At 39.6% G+C, this 18560-nt stretch overlaps 2 protein-coding genes across 21 annotated transcripts in view; one reads left to right on the forward strand and one right to left on the reverse strand.

Annotated features, from left to right (window-relative positions):
• The window catches only part of GCNT1 (glucosaminyl (N-acetyl) transferase 1), a 258795-nt gene that overhangs the window by 222783 nt on the left and 17452 nt on the right, over nucleotides 1-18560 (forward strand). For 6 of the 17 annotated variants that reach the window (XR_014058405.1, XR_014058407.1, XR_014058371.1 and 3 more), the window contains 2 exons: nucleotides 5447-5480; nucleotides 6830-8485. The exons of 5 other annotated variants lie outside the window; for them this stretch is intronic. The gene's annotated coding sequence lies outside the window, so the exon portion shown is untranslated. Of the gene's footprint in view, nucleotides 1-5446; nucleotides 5481-6829; nucleotides 8486-13425; nucleotides 13555-15257; nucleotides 15321-18560 lie in introns of those variants that run through there. 6 more of the 17 variants (XR_014058399.1, XR_014058372.1, XR_014058375.1 and 3 more) reach the window with 4 other exon arrangements.
• Nucleotides 1-18560, reverse strand: part of PRUNE2 (prune homolog 2 with BCH domain) — a 284658-nt gene that overhangs the window by 36049 nt on the left and 230049 nt on the right. For all 4 annotated transcript variants that reach the window (XM_081505723.1, XM_081505702.1, XM_081505712.1 and 1 more), the window contains 2 exons: nucleotides 6920-6999; nucleotides 3344-3544 (listed from right to left, as the gene is read on the reverse strand). In XM_081505723.1, the coding sequence (XP_081361849.1) occupies nucleotides 3344-3544; nucleotides 6920-6999 (281 nt within the window). The remainder of the gene's footprint in view (nucleotides 1-3343; nucleotides 3545-6919; nucleotides 7000-18560) is intronic.

Genomic DNA, 18560 nt, shown 5'->3' on the forward strand with positions numbered 1-18560 from the left:
CACATCACCATTATCATGTAAGGCTGCTTGTGGGTAAAATAGAATAAGCTCCACACTTGACTGGTTTATAAGCAGAGTTAAAACAGGGAGTTAATTTCATAAGCTGGTTGCCTGCAAGCTGTGAAAATAATGAAAGACCACAGAAATGGAAGTTAAATGAAGTGACTACCTGATTATCTAGAAAAAATGTGAGGCTACCTTATTCACATAGGAAACTGTCCGTCATTAGGGGTTAGATTTAGAAAAGATAAACGAGATCACTAAACATTGCTAGGAGCCTAGGAAGAAAAAATACACGAGCACGTGAATGTTTCTTACCAGAAATATTCAGGCTAAAATTCGTTATCATTTTTCCATTTCCCTTACAAAATGCCTTTGCTAAGATCTGAATTATGGTAAAAATAATTCTGCTGTCAGTTTGAAAACAGAAATAGGTCATCATAACTTTTTCTGACCTTTGGATATTTTTAAGTTTATAGAGTTAGTTTAATAAAGTATCTTTTAAAAAGCTAGATCTCCCTTAGTAAAAAAAAAAAAAGACTAATCTGTTAAGTCCTTCACTATGTACATATTTCTGATATCTTTGGCATTTATAAATATCAAAGGACATCAAGCCTTCATTATATCATCCTTTGAATGGCATTTTCCAACTATTCAGACACAATTATTAAAGAAAGTTGCTTGGAAGGGATGACCAACTTAACATCTTTTGATAATGAGCTTCAGAATTTTTTCCATAAGCAAAATCACACCGTGGGCAAATAATCTGGCATCAATGTTTGGTCATCAGCTACTGACTAGAACAGGCAAATGGTGTGAACATCCTTCAAGCACTTGGGAAACTAAGGGCCCTCAAGTCACCCCAAAATGGTGGGATTAAAAGAGCATGTAAATGTGAAGGTGGGTTATTAGGCTTGACTTCAGGTATGCTATCCTAACATAGTAGTAAAAGACCCTCCTGTTCACTGTCAGTCTATTTGTGGAGAAGGAGCATGGCCCAGGAGTTGCAGACAACAACTCAGGTTTTGTGCTGGCTCTGACATTTACTAGCTATGTGACTTTAGGTGAATCACTAAACCTCTGGGGGTAACATAATACCTGTTCACAGAGTTGACATGGGGATTAATACAGTTAATATTTATAAAGCAGCTAGCACAGATCCTTGACACACAGCAAGCACTACGAAAAGTGTTCGTTAAATAAAATTAATTGCTGACCAAACACTTTTAAAACCCTGTGACTTAAAAACTCCAGTTTTGTTTAGAATCTATATGCCTAGTTAGAACACTCACGTAAGAAACAAAAACAACAAAACCGTGCAGCTTTCAAGCATTACTTTCATATTTTGAGACTCTAATATACATTAGACTCTTTTATAGTCAGTTATCTATGTCTGCATTATAAAATATAGCTATTCAGATATACTTAGTGTTTTCAACATTTAATGCTGTTGTTTATTTAAAACGGTGATGAACATACTCCTTTCATGTGAAAATCGAGGTGGACTTTAAAATTCAACTTACACTAAAGTTCTTTTCTTTAAGACCTAAAAGCAGGGTTGTGACTGTTAAACTGGTTCTTTCAACATAACTATGTCGACTAAATAAAAAGAACTATGTCAGCAAGTGGCAGCTCTAATTACCAGTTGTCTCAGCCACCACCACTTGGCTTGACAGTTTTACTATTTATAAAAATAAAAGGTTCAGATGTGGGATAACCTGGTTCTCCAGGGCAACAGAGAAGTACAGGGGGAGGAGAGGGAGGGACCCGCAGGGTCATGCCACAGCTGTCTTCTCTGAGATTTTAAGTCAATGCATGATTTTTACACTTGAAGGTTTATTAGCAGGAAAGGGACTGGAACAGCTGGGGGCAGCTGGAAGGGATGGAGTGGCTGAGGAAGAGTGTCTGAGATGGCAGAAAAGAATATGAAGTCAAGACCTTTCACCTCCTATTTGTGTATTTCAACTCACAGGGTCAAATATCCCGATAACTATACGAATCTAAGAACATGATAAAATGCAATATCAAATCTCTACTTAAACATAATAAACTATAATACAAATAGTTTAGCTGCATCCTGTTCTCGTAGCTTGAGGAAATAAAGCTTTCCACACTGTGAAAGCAGAGTCTGAATCTAGGCTGGTTGTGGTTGTAGCCCTGGTTGCTCGATGACCATTGGTTGAGTTAATTAAGTAATTTGATGTTGACTCTCCTAATTTCCTAGTTATGTTTTTCTGTGAATGAAACTGCTGGAATTAGTATGGCTCTAAAAGTCAGGGCATCTGTTCAATTGGGGTATTTCTTTTTTTTACTAATTTTTACAATACATCAAAGCAGTAGATATAGCCAGGATTCTCTTAGTTTCAAATTCAAATCTATAAAGTCAAAGAATGCGACCCTGTAAACCTGAAACTACATGATGCCATTTTTTAAAGCAAATACTGTGTATATATTTCTTAACAAAAGCAATTTCATTGAGCAAGAGAAAGAACTGGTAATCATATAATATAATATGATATATTAAATCATATAGTAAGACTGGTAATCATATCAGGAGTGCCCAGGTTTGATAAGCAAGTTTTTAATCTTCTGCCTTTTTATTCTCCCTCCACCACACCCTACCCGATCCCTCCTTCCTTCCTACTTTATTGGTGATATAGCACCAACCATAAGAAAGTCTCTGGCCTTATGGAGCAGACATTCTAATGGGAGAAGATAAGTAAGATGCAAACAGTTAAATTATATGATTTCAATTAGTGTGACACATGGAAAATAAAATGAATACTGAGGTAGAGTGTGACTAGATGGTGGGGGTGGCGTGGGTTCCTTTGATTACAGAGGTCAAGGAAGGCCTCTCTGAGCAAGTGACATCTGATTAAGATCTGAATAAAAACAAGGAACCAGCCATGTAGAATGTGTGGGAAAGAACATTCCAGACCATGTGAGGTTGTACAGAGAAATTGGTAAGCTCTAATTTTTCCGCTTCAAGTTTTATCTTCCAGATTAAATTCTCTTTCTCTGCAAACCCAGTACCAATTTTCTTATGACACAGCATGTAACAGTTTTCTTGCAACCTCAGCCAAACACAAGGCCTGGCATAGAGTAGGGGTTTGACAAAGGCGTGATGGTTGTGTATGACCTCTGTGAACCATGCCTGTTCTGTCCAGATCTAAACCATCAATCATGGACACCTATGACCTGAGATACAAACAGAAGCTTCTAGAAATCACAAAAAAGCAGCCAGCAACACAATGGCAGGTTTGTTCCTAATGCCACTTAGATGCCATTAGATATGATTAGATAATCTTTCACTTAACTTCCGCCTGCCAACTTGGCAACTTACCATGGCCAGTGTACTCAAAAGAATCTGCTTCATCGGGAGTCTCAAGTTCATCCACATTGATATCAATCTCATCTGGACTGTCCAAGTTATCATCAGAGAGAACAGACCCTTCACTTTGATCCAGAGACAGATTGATATTTGGGGCTGTGAGTTTGATTCTCCGAGAATGAGTGCTATCAAGATCCAGAGAATTAGGAGGCTCTAAAGAAGATAAAGAGCAGCAGTAAGTGTTAGAACATCATCCACAGAACTGCCAACCAACAGTGGGTATGGCCCCAGTGGAAAACAGTTTTAAGGCCCCAGCCACATCAGCTCTCATCATGCAGAAATAGGAAGTGGGAGTCATTGCTAAATGGGCAGAGATCTAGTCTTTAGAACTGCACTGTTCAGGTTTGAAAACCTGACACTGACATAATATTGGATTAAATTTTTTATGATGCATATTAAGAGAAACAATTAAGCTTTACACATAACTTATAATGATTCAAGTAGACTTTATTCCTGTGGAATAGAGGATATGAACTTGATCTGTTATGGTTATGGATACTCTCCAAATACATCTCTTTAGTTCCTGACAACTCTGTTGTGAACTTGCCTTGGCTGGCATTCTTTCTTTTTTCAAAAAAACTGAGGCATCCTCCCAGATTACATTCCTTGGTCAAGCAGTCATTACTTCGTATGCCAATATTGCCTGACACTGGTTCTTGTACCATAGTGATAGTCTCCTCATGTAAGGCTCATGGAATTAGGTCCCACTCTTCCACTGTAATATGCATCTTGTTGCTCAAGTGCCTTTCACTTATCAGAAGCAGAGCTGGAGAAGTAATCTTTAACCAAATTGATCCCAGCTAAACAATGGTACAGAGACACATTAACAATAAAAATTCAAGATTCCCTATAACAAAAGGTTTTGAAGGCCATCTAGTATACTTATCAATTCTGCAGTTCTAACTCTGGTCTTGTCCCAAGGAAGCTAACACTGTTTCTTTGTCATTAAGATTTTTTTCTGTATAGTACAACACCTAAACTGTGTTGCATGTAATATCTTTATGTGTTACTTGGAAAAAATTTTCTATTGATCAATAAGTTTGTAAAACATTGAGGGGCTTCCTTGGTGGCTCAGATGGTAAAGAATCTGCCTGCAGTGCAGGAGACAGCATTCGATCCCTAGGTCGGGAAGAGCCCCTGGAGAAGGAAATGTCAACCCTCTCCAGTATTCTTGCCTAGAGAATTCTATGGACAGAGGAGCCTGACAGGCTACAGTCCATGGAATCCCAAAAAGTCGGACATGACTGACTGATTAACACACTTGTTGACTAGTAAGTTTGTAAAACATTGGGATTCCACAGGGATTCTCAGAGGTGTGCTGTCCAAAAATAATTGTTTGTGATGGTAGAAATGTTATATATATGGCTACTAGGCACTTGAAATGAAGTTAGTGCAATTGACAAATTGTACATTTCAAGTTTGTTTTAAATTTTAATTAACTTTAATAGCCACATGTGGCTAACAGCTACCCTACAGGACAATGAAAGCTTTAGCACCTTTATTATTCAAAAGTGAATTGTGGTATTGAGATTAACATGTACACACTACTATATATAAAACAGGTAATTAACAAAGACCTACTATATAGCACAGGGAATTCTATTCAATATTCTGAATAACTTACATGGGAAAAGAATCCGAAAAAGAATGGATTATGTTTATGCATAACAATCACTTTGCTATATACCTGAAACTAACACAACATTGTAAATCAACTACACTCTAATATAAAATAAAAATTAAACTTAAAAAGTGAATTGTGGGAATTCCTTGATGGTCCAGTGGTTAGGGCTCTGCACTTCCACTGAAGGAGACCAGGATTTGCTCCCTGGTAAGGGAACTAAGATCCCACCAGCCACACAGCATGGCCAAAATAAAAAAAAGAGAGAACTGTGAATCTGAAGAGTGGAGTAGAGTGGAGCAGTGGCTACCATGCTTACTCTGCTACAGAACACTTAAGAATAGTTATGTCACATGATTAGTACTTTGAAGAATATACTTTAAATACCTGGACAGAAAAAAAAAAAAATTAACTTCCTTCTTTTTCAATTCTAGGCTTGACTAATAATCTCAAGAGTTCAGGATCTAGGTAAGATCCTATAGCTGGTATAGTGCAAAGGAGAGAACCTAGTACAAAGGAGGAGTCATACAGGTTGCAACTAAAAACTTTAAATTCCATTTTGTATACGCCTTGGGTCATAAATTCTTAAGAGTGTAGTTTTGGGTTTTTGGTTTTTTTTAATAATCAGGATACTAAGCATTCTTAATATTAAATCACTAATTTTATTTTATTTTTTATTTAATTAATTTATTTATTTTAATTGGAGGCTCGTTACTTTACAATATTGTAGTGATTTTTGCCACCCATTGACATGAATCAGCCATGGGTGTACATGTGTTCCCCATCCCGAACCCCCCTTCCACCTCCCTCCTCATCCCATCCCTCTGGGTCATCCCAGTGCACCAGCCCTGAGCGCCCTGTCTCATGCATTGAACCTGGACTGGCGATCTGTTTCACATATGATAATATACATGTTTCAATGCTATTCTCTCAAATCATCCTACCCTCACCTTCTCCCACAGAGTCCAAAAGACTGTTCTATACATCTGTGTCTCTTTTGCTTTCTCACATATAGGGTCATCGTTACCATCTTTCTAAATTCCATTATATATGCGTTAGTATATTGTATTGGTGTTTTTCTTTCTGACTTACTTCACTCTGTGTAATAGGCTCCAGTTTCATCCACCTCATCAGAATGGATTCAAATGCATTCTTTTTAATGGCTGAGTAATATTCCACTGTGTATATGTACCACAGCTTTCTTATCCATTCGTCTCCTGATGGACATCTAGGTTGCTTCCATGTCCTGGCTATTGTAAACAGTGCTGCGATGAACATTGGGGTACATGTGTCTCTTTCAATTCTAGTTTCCTTAGTGTGTATGCCCAGCAGTGGGATTGCTGGGTCGTACGGGAGTTCTATTTCCCGTTTTTTAAGGAATCTCCACACTGTTCTCCATAGTGGCTGTATTAGTTTGCATTCCCACCAACAGTGTAAGAGGGTTCCCTTTCTCTACACCCTCTCCAGCATTTATTGTTTGTAGATTTTTTGATAGCAGCCATTCTGACTAGCATGAGATGGTACCTCATTGTGGTTTTGATTTGCATTTCTCTGTAAATCACTAATTTTAAACATTCTCGCACTTAAGTATAAATTTGGTGAACTTAGGTGTTGGTTAGAATTTGGTATTATGATAAAAAGCAACCATTATCGCAGGAACTTAAAACATTGGCAGATTAGGCATGGCTTGGGAGACAAAGGGTAGCCTGCATTCGTTGGTTATTCAAGTCAGGTCTCTAATTAACTACATCAAGCCTAACACCTTCCTCACACATTTTTTTTTTCCCTCTCTTCACCTCTATCACTGAAATCACAAGTTGGATGCACGGGAAATGGTTCTCTCACTGAATAATGAACACGTTTGGATATAGAACACCACTGAAAGAAATGAACGAACACTCTCTCACCTGGCCTCATGTCTGCAGCAGTGGGACTCAGCATTCCCTCCTCAAAGCGGATGTCCATTCCTACATCCTCTGACAGCAGTCTGGAAAAACGAAAAAAAGCAAAGAGTGTAAAGCACTGTGTGGGATTTCATTTTCTTTGAAAAGGAAACGCCAAGATTCCAGGATAGTATTTTCAATAAACCTAGTACACGTACTGAATTCACTGTAAGTGGCCCCAAATTAGAAAACAGACTTTCTGCAGTTACTGTGGATGAGAACCACGGACACAGCTTTTACTCTGTGCACATAGCGAGTCACTTCTTCTGTCAGTTCACACAAGTAAACACACCTCATGAAATTCAAAAACAGGAAAAGTAAATAGCTAATAACATATATTTAGGGAGACATTTAACTTTTTTTCTTTCCGACAAGAGATGTAATACATGCTCTGGAGTAAGGACAGACCTGACTTTGTATGTCTCTCTTCCTCTCTGTAAATTTGAGCACACTACTTAAACTGCTATGGGTACAGGAAAGCATACTCTGCTGGTCTCGCTCTGTAAAATAGGGATATACCACCTACCTCACTGAGCTGTTGAAACATTAAGCAATGAATGTTAAGTGCCTGGCATCCCTGAGGAGGTACCAACTATTAATATTTTCTTTCCTTTGAATATTTAAAAATTCATTGTGAATTACACATTGGTGAAGATGGTTTTGGTCATGAGTTACTATCTTTTCTTTCTAATCAGTTTTGAACCTGGGACTGTTTATATTAGCCCACTTGGTAAGACTAGTGGAAGGGAACAGACAAATACTGAGGAAACTGTGGCAAATATACATGCTTTTGTAGGAAGCTAACCACTGTTCTGTGGTGGTGGAGAAGACTCTTGAGAGTCCCTTGGACAGCCAGGAGATCCAACCAGTTCATCCTAAAGGAAATCAGTCCTGAATGTTCATTGGAAGGACTGATGGTGAAGTTGAAACTCCAATGCTTTGGCAACCTGATGCGAAGAACTGACTCATTTGAAAAGACCCTGATGCTGGGAAAGGTTGAAGGCAGGAGGAGAAGGCAGAGGATGAGATGGTTGGATGGCATCACCAACTCAATGGACAAGAGTTTTGGTAAACTCCGGGAGCTGGTGATAGAGGCCTGGTGTGCTACAGTCCATGGTGTCACAAAGAGTCAGACATGACTGAGCGACTGAACTGAATTGAACCACTGTTCACAGTCAACTCCCCCTTGACTTATTTTGATCTCCTGACCTTCATTCAGTACATCCCCATTTGTCACAATTATATATTTTTCTTCTTGGGGGCTTTCATGTAATTTCTCTCATCTAGGGTAAATACCTCTGATGTAGGCACCCTTCTAAATTTAAACATGATAAACCTTTGTGTTTAAAATTTAAAATTTAAATTTTAAAATTTAAAATTTAATCCCTCCTTCTTCCCCTCCCTGTCTTATTGCGACTCTTCTCCACCTCAATCCAGATCTACCAAACATTTGAAGTTTGCTTACCTGGATCAATTTTTTCAGGATCCAAGTTAAACCCCTTATTGTCAATAAAGCCTATGATGTAAACACAATCCTATGTCCCTAGTGATAACTACTTGCTTCACTTATTCAACAAATGTGTACTGTGTGTCTACTCTGTGCTAAGGATACAGAAGACTGAAATAGACCAGCCTCATTCTTGTCGTGAAAATGGGATGATGGAGTTAAAATAATGATGACTGTTACCAACAACTCAGAGCTGCTCCTGAGAGAAGTAAATGCCTTCATCCTTACCTGTCAACCCTACAGACCTCTTCAAAAACATAAGGAGTTTCTTTCTCCATACATTTGCTATGGCTTCTGCCATGTATGTTCTCTGAAATGAGTCCTGCAGCTTAGTCGAAAAGAGCGAGGGGTCAGCATGTGAGTCAAAGACAGTAATGTAATGGCAGGAATAAGATAACTCCTGCCAGAGACACACTGGATTGGGAGGCAGCAAACTGAACTGTTCAGCAGTGGAGGGGGGAGTGGTGGGCAAAGAGAAGGCCTCCTAGGGGTCCCAGTTTTGAAAGGCCTGGGACCCAGAGGGATAGCTGTCTGGGTTTCCGCACTGCTGCAGCTTTTCAAATCTCCCTACAGTGATGCCTTGTCATCTAGGTATGTTCTCCTTGACATCAACCCTGTAGTGCCTGTGACATAGCGAAATGCTGCTGAGAGCAGTTACATTCAGATCTTAGCTCCATCCCTTACTGTGTCATATGGCAAGTTATCTAATCTTTCTGTGTCTCTATTCCCTCACCAATAAAAAAGAGACTGCAATGCCTAAAAAATAATATTGAAAGAAAAAAATGCTGTCTCCTTTATTGAAGTTCCTTCTGCTGTCTATTGTAACTGCTTTCTCCATTAGCCTTGAAGCTTCATGAGGACAGAAACCATATCTGTCTTCTTTGCTATTACATCTCCAGTACCTGGTGTAAACACCCGATAAATATGTGTTGGATTGAATTACTGAACTTGAACTTCCCTAAATGCACATGTACGTGATTTTCTCTAGTTGCCTATGAGTCAACCTTAAAAAAAAAAAAAAAAAAAAAAGACATCATATCTACTTGCTTCAGACAGCACATAAGGGTGCTGGCCATAGGTCCAATACGAAGCTTAAAAATAGATAGTATCCATCTTAAATTTTTGCAGGTTTTGTTGATGTTTCTAAGCTATGGGCAACATCATGGAATAATTGAAAGAGTCCTAGATATGAGGGTCTAGATATGGGTGATAGTTCTACTGTTAGTACGGATAAGCTGATTAACCTTGAGAAAATTAACTATCTTTGTGATTTTAAAGGAAGATAATAAATACCCAACATTACAGTGACTATGGAGAACAAACAGAATAAGGAAATACTCTGAAAATAATAAAGCACTGACTAAGTTTAAGATATTACGTTCCCTCACTTTAAACATAGTGTAGGATCAGTGATTTAATTTAAGTATGTGTCATGGTTAGACAAAACATAATTAAGTTTCCTAAAATTTGAGTATTAGCCCAGGTAAGGGTAAATTTCAGTGCTAAACAGATCGCCATAGAGACTGTAAGTGCCCCTGGATGCACTGAAGTTAGTAAATAGAGCCTTTGTCTCTCAGTGTCTTTTTGCAACAAGGAGCAGAGACCCTGTTAAGGAGGTGCTAGAAAACCAAAAGTCACATACATGAGGAAAGAGAAAAACTGAAGCTATGATCAGGCAGTGATCAGAAGCGAGGGACCCACAAACCCACAGATATTACAGAAGGCCATGGGGACTTTTTTAGGAAACCCCAGGAAAGAGAGAAGGAACACTGAACTATCCCTAGCCTAGAGGCAAACCTGGGAGAAACCCAAGTTGTGGTCAATTGTCAAAACTACCACATTCATGCATTAGGCCTATAAATATTTGTAGAAATGAAGTGGCCACACAGAATAATTGGCAATGAAATAGCATGGAGTTTTACATCAGTAATGGACGCCTCTCAGGATCGGTTGAGTAACTAATCAATCCATCGTGAAGCTAAGTATTTTACTGTATCCATCAGTAGTCACTACTTAATTTGGGGTTTTCTGTATACAGCACGGAGGTACCAAACAGGCTGGCGGGGGTTGTAAACACAAGACTGACTCTACTGTGGCCATCCTCTCCAAAAGATGCTTAGCTCCACATCTCCATCTAGAGGATAGATCTGGAATTGTTTGTTTGCTGGGTGGTTTTATAAACATCACTGATCTTCACCAAACAGTTCTGGCTCTCCACCTTTTGCACACGTGGTAAAAGTGTACTTCCCTGTCCTCCTCTGAAATTAAGGTGGGCACGCGACTTGCTTTGACAAGTGAAATGGTGGCCGAAGTGGCAGGTTTCACTTCTGGGAAGAAGAATTAGGAGAAAGCATGGGTGCCACGCGCTGTTCCCCACCTTGGTGCCTATGGAGGAGCTCAGCCCGACGGCTGTGAGGAGCAGAGCCTCTACTAAACAAAGCTCACTGGATATATGAGCAAGAAAGAATTTTTTGTTTTGTCTTACCCAGAGAGATTGGGTTTCTTTGTTACCACATGCTAATCCAACCCATTCTGAGTAGTACTACTGTTTATTCTGATCTTTATTGCTTGTTTGGAAGGGAGTGTCTGACTCACACTATGTATGCCCTGATTTCCACAATCCATTTCCCACACTGTCAGCCCAGGCTCAGGCTGATGTACACATCTTCCTGTCTAGGTTGCTAAAACATAAAAGAATACTTTAAAAGATGAGGACAAAGCTCAGAAGAGCATCAAATGCTTTCAAGTATTCTATAAACTTGAATATTAATATACTACCTTTATGGGTTTTTCACAGTCACCTAGCCCTTGTCAATTTACTTAATACTTTTATTTAAATTGACTTATTTTATTCAAGTTTGCTCTGAAAGAAAGATTTGTATCACTATACATGGAAACTTAGAATCACTCACCTAAAAGAAATAGTCACATAAGTTTAATCAAAATAAAACAGTGCTATTAAATTCAAGGTAGAAACCCTTGAGCTGTCACTCTGAGACTTTATTTGCTAAAAAGAAGAGATTAGAAAGTGTCTGAAAAGGTGTAACGTCATTTATCGTTATAAATACAAAGAAATGCTATGTAAGACAGAACACCCTAAAAGTAATCAATACGTTTCCAGACTTGAAAGAGACCAAGGGAAATTACAGGTGCCAGAAATGAACAGTTATTCTAGAAAGCTGATGAAAGATAGTCTGCAGCATTCTTGGCTGGACATAGGCCTTAGGGCCCCACAGGAGAAGTGACCTCCAGGTGCTAGAAGAAAGACCTAGATCTGAACTTCCACATAAGGCCATGGTCCCTAAAGAACCGCCCTCTTAATGAAAAGAGAGTGAAAACAAACAATCCTCTGGCCTCAGAAAGCATAGTGTGCCTGGAATCTTGGGTGGAAAATAAAAAACAACCAGTGAGAATTAGACACACTATTTGTATGCCAAGTGTGTCTGATTTATATTACCTGCATGATGTAGCAAACCCAAGTCAAGAGATTAAAATTAAAATTCACCTAGGACCATTAAAAGCCTAGATTCCCAGGGTTCCAGAAGAACCAAATATGAAGCCACTTGGCAGTGCTACTTCCACTAACTAGGATTCATTGGAAATCCACTTGGGAGAAAGTTAAAAACCCTCTAAAAGATGAACTCACACCAACACCCCCAACCCACACCCCCTAAGCTACAAATTACACTAGGGAAAAACATTATGAAAAATTGCCAGCAGATGCTGTAAACAGAAGAACTAGCAATAAAAGTCATTTAATAAAGGAATAATATGAAAAAGATTATAATAATTAATAATTTTTAAATCTTCATGGTGTTAAAGCACTGAGATTTGGGATTGTCTGTCATAGCAGGTAATGTCATTTACCCTGAGTAGCCATGCTGCTTAAAAAAGGAACATCTAAAAATGATAATGCAGAAGTGTTGATGATAAAGTGTTATAAAAAGAAATATCAGAAAAACATTAGCCACAGGAAGCAAGTATCACAAAATTAGTATCAAACAAAATAAACTTTGGGCAGAAAAGCATTATTAAGGGTTAAGAAAGTTAATACTTTCTGATAAAAGGAGGAATTTCTCAGAAGATATATTGATCCAGATTCAATATGCTTTTAACAACATAAGCCAAAAAAAGTCAAATATAAATTATAAGGAGAAATTGATTTCATGGGGGGGAACTTGAATATGTCTCAAGAATTTATAAATCTGAAAAAAATGCATAAAGATACAGAAGATCTGAATAAAGTACTAACACAGCTTAATCTAATGGACAGATCTGCATTCAAGAAAATTACACATTTTTTTAAACTCATGAAAATTGTATAAAATGTCATAAAATACCAAAAGTCAATATTAGTTAGTGTTAGTCACTCAGTCATGTCCGACTCTTTGTGACCCCATTGACTATAGCCCACCAGGTTCCTCTGTCCATGAAATTCTCCAGGCAAGAATACTGGAGTGGGTAGCCATTCCCTTCTCCAGGGGATCTTCCTGACCTAGGGATCAAACCCAGGTCTCCTGCATTGCAGGCAGATTCTTTACCATCTGAGCCACTATACTGCATGTACTTTACTTTCTGATTTCAGGATGACATATAAGAAATCAATCATAAAAAGACTGGAAACTGGAAAACCCATTTGTAAGTTGTTGAACAATAAAGCATGACATATCAAAACTTGTGAAAGCAGCTAAAGAAATTCCTAGAGTAAAATAAATGGCCTTGAACTCAAATATTAGAAAATAAAATGAATGAATTAGCTAAGGGCTCAACTCAATCCAGGAAGTTAGAAAAAGAACCATGCTCTTAAGGTAACTTCATGCTATTTATACTAAATGTGGGCACCTGTCTCGTCACAAATACCACCAGGTCGGGGACAGTGACATAAATGGAATTCAATTTGAGAATGGATCCCATTTCTATTAGAAGAATTTCTATCACCAGATTCTGTGTTTCTGGTACGTAGCTTCTTCATAAAGAAACCAGCATGCTGTAGCGTGGCAGTCATGACACCACAGAGGAAGAGACTGATCACAAAAGCAAAGCTTTGGGACCTGGTGAAATCCACCCTTTTGCCTTTAGACCAGGTACAAAGGTAAGCCCATTCTACATTGTATGTCCTTCCAGCATTTCTGAAGCTGGAGGGATTTAATTGTTGTAGCATTAGCCCTGTCCAAGATCAGGTTCTTTTTAATAGCAAATGAGCAGTGAACCAAGACTTGGCACGTGCGCGTGCACGCGCACACACACACACACACACACACACACACACACACACACAGCACTTCTAGATGCTCATGTTTCCTGACAGGTGTGCACACTCAGCAGCAGACAACACCGTTTGCAGGGAATAATCATTTTTATAAGGCTGACCATTAAGAAATACAGCTCCATAGAAATAGGGTAGCAGGCTAAGGATGTTAATTGTTCTTTAGAAAAATACTGGATAGTTATGCTTATTTATTTTGGGAAATGATTACATAAAGAGAAAGTTCTTTTGTGACAGAGTTCCTAAAATTCTCTTGGTTTCCTTCTAGTCAAATAAGACACACTGGACTGGTAAGGTTGCTTTCTCTAGGCATGGAGATAAAATGAAAAAAGAAGAAAACCTTTCACCAGGTGCTTGCCTGCCTTTGTTAAATACATAAATTAGCCCTTTAAAGACCAACACATGTAAACCCATGGCTGATTCATGTCAATGTATGGCAAAAACTATTACAATATTGTAAAAGTAATTAGCCCCCAACTAAAATAAATAAATTTATATAAAAAAAAAAATTTAACCATCAAAAAAAAAAAAAAATAAAGACCAAGAGTTGGAGAGTTGCCATTTTAGGATCCCTGTCTGATAAAGTGAAGTGAAGTGAAAGTCACTCAGTCGTGTCCAACTCATTGTGACCCCATGGACTATATGGTCCATGGAATTCTCCAGGCCAGAATACTGGAGTGGGTAGCCTTTCCCTTCTCCAGGGGGTCTTCCCAACCCAGGGACTGAACCCAGGTCTCCCACATTGTAGGCAGATTCTTTACCAGCTGAGAGCCAAGGGGAGCCCAGGAATACCGGAGTGGGTAGCCTATCCCTTCTCCAGGGGATCTTCCTGACCCAGGAATCGAACCAGAGTCTCCTCCATTGCAGGTGGATTCTTTACCAACTGAACTATCAGGGCAGTCTGATAAAGTAGGCAGCACAGTTTAAGATAAGGGTACATGCTGTTCTGTAAGCCCCAGAGCTCTTATCACATTACTCAACTGGTGGTAAGACAGGCTGCACTGGAGATCACACACAGCTTAATCAAGTTGATACTCAGGAAAGGATAGGAGCTTAGGAAGCTGAGTTTGAGCTCATGAAATGAGGCTCTTGCCAACAACTGGCAACCCCATGGGACCTCACTCACCCCAGAACACATAAGTGTGGTGACTCCTATAAGCCAGTCAGCTGAGGGCAGATAAAGAAGGGAGAACAGGGAAGGGAAATGACAGAAAACGAAAGGAAGACAAGCACTTGGCACTCACCCAGTTACCACCTTCTCTAGGGATTTTGCAAAACCCCACAAACCACAGCCATCTGTTCTCAGATTCTCAGAGGAGTGAGACATAATATAGTCTCCTTACTCAGAGTTGAATTCTCAGAATAGGCAGGTAGCAAAAATCACTTGTCATCCAAACGACCCTTGAACTACAGCATATGTCATTCTGTATAAAATCCTTTGTAGTAGCCTTATGAGCACTACTATTTAAGGAACACTGAGGAGGAATAGAAGGAAAGCCTAAATATCATTTAAACCCTTTGCTTTTCAGATAATAATTAGATCCTTGGCTGTGAATGGGGCTGCATGGAGAATTCTACCTCTTGCCTGCAAGGTATATATTAGTCCCATTTCCACATTTTTTTCTAAAACCTTAAGACATCAATAATGTATTTGTTGTCAAGAAGATTAAGTGATGTAATCTCACATTGGGGAGGGGCATATACTTGTTTCTGAAGCCAATCTACAGTTCACAACTTGGATGACTCATAAGCGTTTTGAGTTCAACATGTACAAGACTGAATTCAGTGCTTTCTTTTACACAGATCTGCTACAGCCTACATTCCCTGTGGTGGTTTTAAAAATTGTCCATGAATTCTCTGACATTCCTTTCAGAAGTTGGAGCCTAATCCTCCTTTCCTTAAGCATGGACTGAACTTAGTGACTTGCTTTTAAAGAATGGAATAAGGTAGAAGTGACAGTGTGTGACTTCTACGACTAGATCCCAAGAAGCATGGCCTTGCTTCCTCTTTGGTCTCTCTTGGATTGCTCACCCTGGGAGAAGCCTGCTGCTTCCACATTCAGGGGATGCTCAAGCATATAGTGAGGAACTGAGGCTTCCTATAAAAATCTAGGCAGGAACTTAGGCCTCCTGCGAACAGCCATGTGGGGGGCTCACCTTGGCAGCAGCAGGTCCTCCAGCCCCAGTCAGATGACTGATGTCTCAACAGCAACTTCATAAGAGACCCTGAGTCAGAACCACTATCTAATCTGCTCTTTAATTCCTGATACAGAAACCATGAAAGAATAAATGTTTATTGTTTTAAGGTAAATTCTGAGACAATTTATTACATGGTAATAGTCAGCTAACATCTTCCCATCCCAGTGAATGTCCCTACTGATTACCTGAGCTCCCAACCCCCCAAATGAGCATTCATTCCTCTTTTCCTTCTTTTTCTACCATTTCTTCGCAATCCAGTTGACCATCCTGACAATCCAGTTTTATACATTGGCCTCATCTTCTCTTCTTTACTTTCACTGCTACGATCTTAGTTCATGTTTTTCCTAGCAGAAACCTGTTTCTGTTTTCACTCCCCACTCCCTCCACATTGCTCAGTATCCAACCTTCTCAGTCTAACCTTGTTTCAGTCCTTTCACGTCCCCATTGCCTCAAGGGAAGGGTCCTGGCTCCAGAGTGTGGTTCACCAGGCTTCACGGTCTGGCTTCCCAGGATACACCCAAGCTTCCTTTCCCCTCAGACACTCCCCACCTTGGCCGTTGCCCACTCCCTACTTGGCCCTTGCTTGTCATCTACAATTCAGCTTAGACATCTCGGCCACAGAGCTCATCCCCAACCTGCACAGTTAGGTCAAGTTCCATGGTACCCTGAGCTCACATCAAATAGATATTTTTCATGATTTACAACAATCTGTTCCTAACTTGTCTGCCCCACCTCGCACACTCATGACCACTCTTGTTCCCCACCTCCACACTTGCACAGAGAGGTCCTTGAGGCTCTCCCGGTGCTTAGCATGTGTAATTGGCAAAGGGCCTAGCGTGTGCGGAGGTGAATAACTGGCTATTGAAGAAACACCCTTATTTAGAGATGTGAAGAGGCCCTGCTCTTCTAGCAAAGTGTTGCTCATAAGGTCTTGTCACATAATGGAACTCGCCCACAAAAATTCTCTCCCAGCAAATCACCTTGCATAACAAGTTAAACTTTCTTCAAAACATAATTCAGACAAATGTATACATGTATCCCCTTCCTCTTAAGCCTTCCTCCTACCCCATCTCACCCCTCTAGATACCTACTACAATGGAAACACACAATATTATAAAGCAATTTTTAAAAAAATTAAACACAAAAACATAACTCAGAAATGTGAGTGATTCTTACAAAAGTGATTATCACAGAAGAGCAATTGCTCTAAACATAATTAGGTGAAGTTCAGCCAGTGTACAATGTGCTTTCTCCCACAGTGATAAAAATAACTCTCTGATGCTGTTAGGAGCAACCTGGGGTGGGGGGAAGGTGGGGCGGGGGGCTAAATAAGGATGAAGATTTTGTGAAATGGAGAGGAAGAGAAATGGAAATTTCTGTTTGTCTTCAGAAATGCAGTTTTCAGGGCCAGAGTCAGCAGCTTCTGGAGTCTCTGACCAAGTCTCCAGAGTTGGAGCAATGACTCCAGCAACCCTGCCCATCCTCCTCACCAGCAGCTCTGCACCACCTGGGATTTCTCGTTTGTGCAAATGAATCTGTAGATACCTCCCCCACGCTACCCTCCTGCTTGAGGAGATCTGTTTACAAGGATTCCTGTCCCTAGCAGTGCAATGCAATGGCCTAAATACCTTGGTTTTACTTCCCCTTAGTCACCCAGGAGTGTGGACAGTCTGGCACCAGAAATATGAACAACAGGAGCCAAAGAGACACTCTTTCAACTGCTGCTCAAGCAGTTACATTTGTTGATCCCTAGGGCGTGGCAGGGGATTAAGTCATTGACTTCTCCAGAGCTAGGGTCAGCAAAATTTCTGTCAAGGTCCAGATACTAAATTTGTTAGGTTTTGCAGGTCATACAGTCTCTGTCACAACTACTCAACTGTGCTGTAGCACAAAAACATCCATAAAACATGCAAATGAAGGAGCGTGGCTGTGTTCCAATAAAACTAGGTAGAAAAACACGTGCCCAACTAGATTTGGCCTAGAGGCCATAGTTTTCTGACCCTCGTTCTATATGAAAACAACTTGAATAAAATTTCATTTCTCAAAAGGGAACACTCCTACACTGTTGGTGGGAATGTAAACGGGTGTGGCCACTAAGGAGAACAGTATGAAGTTTTCTTAAAAAACTAAAAATAACATTTCCACAGATGGCCAACAGGCATATGAAAAGATGCTCATCATCACTAATTACTAGAGAAATGCAAATCAAAACTACCATGAAGTACCACCTCACACCAGTCAGAATGGCCATCTTTAAAAAGTCTACAAATAACAAATGCTAGAGACGGTGTGGGGAAAAGGGAACCCTCTACATTGTTGGTGAGAAGGTAAGTTGGTGCAGCCACTGTGGAAACAAGTATGGAGATTCTTCAGAAAACTAAAAATAGAATTACCACTTGATCCAGCAATCTCACTCCTGGGCATGTATCCACACAAAACCATAACTCAAAAAGATACATACAGTTCTATGTTCATAGAAGCACTATTCACAATAGTCAAGACATGGAAACAATCTAAATGTCCATCAACAGATGAAGGGATAAAGAAAGATGTGGTACACATATATAATAGAATACTACTCAGCCATAAAAAGAACGAAATAATAACATTTGCAGTAACATGGAATGCAACTAG

The sequence above is a fragment of the Giraffa tippelskirchi genome, chromosome 1 (genome assembly GCF_054371585.1).
Source record: "Giraffa tippelskirchi isolate mGirTip1 chromosome 1, T2T-mGirTip1v1.2.pri, whole genome shotgun sequence".
NCBI classification, from domain to species: Eukaryota; Metazoa; Chordata; class Mammalia; order Artiodactyla; family Giraffidae; genus Giraffa; species Giraffa tippelskirchi.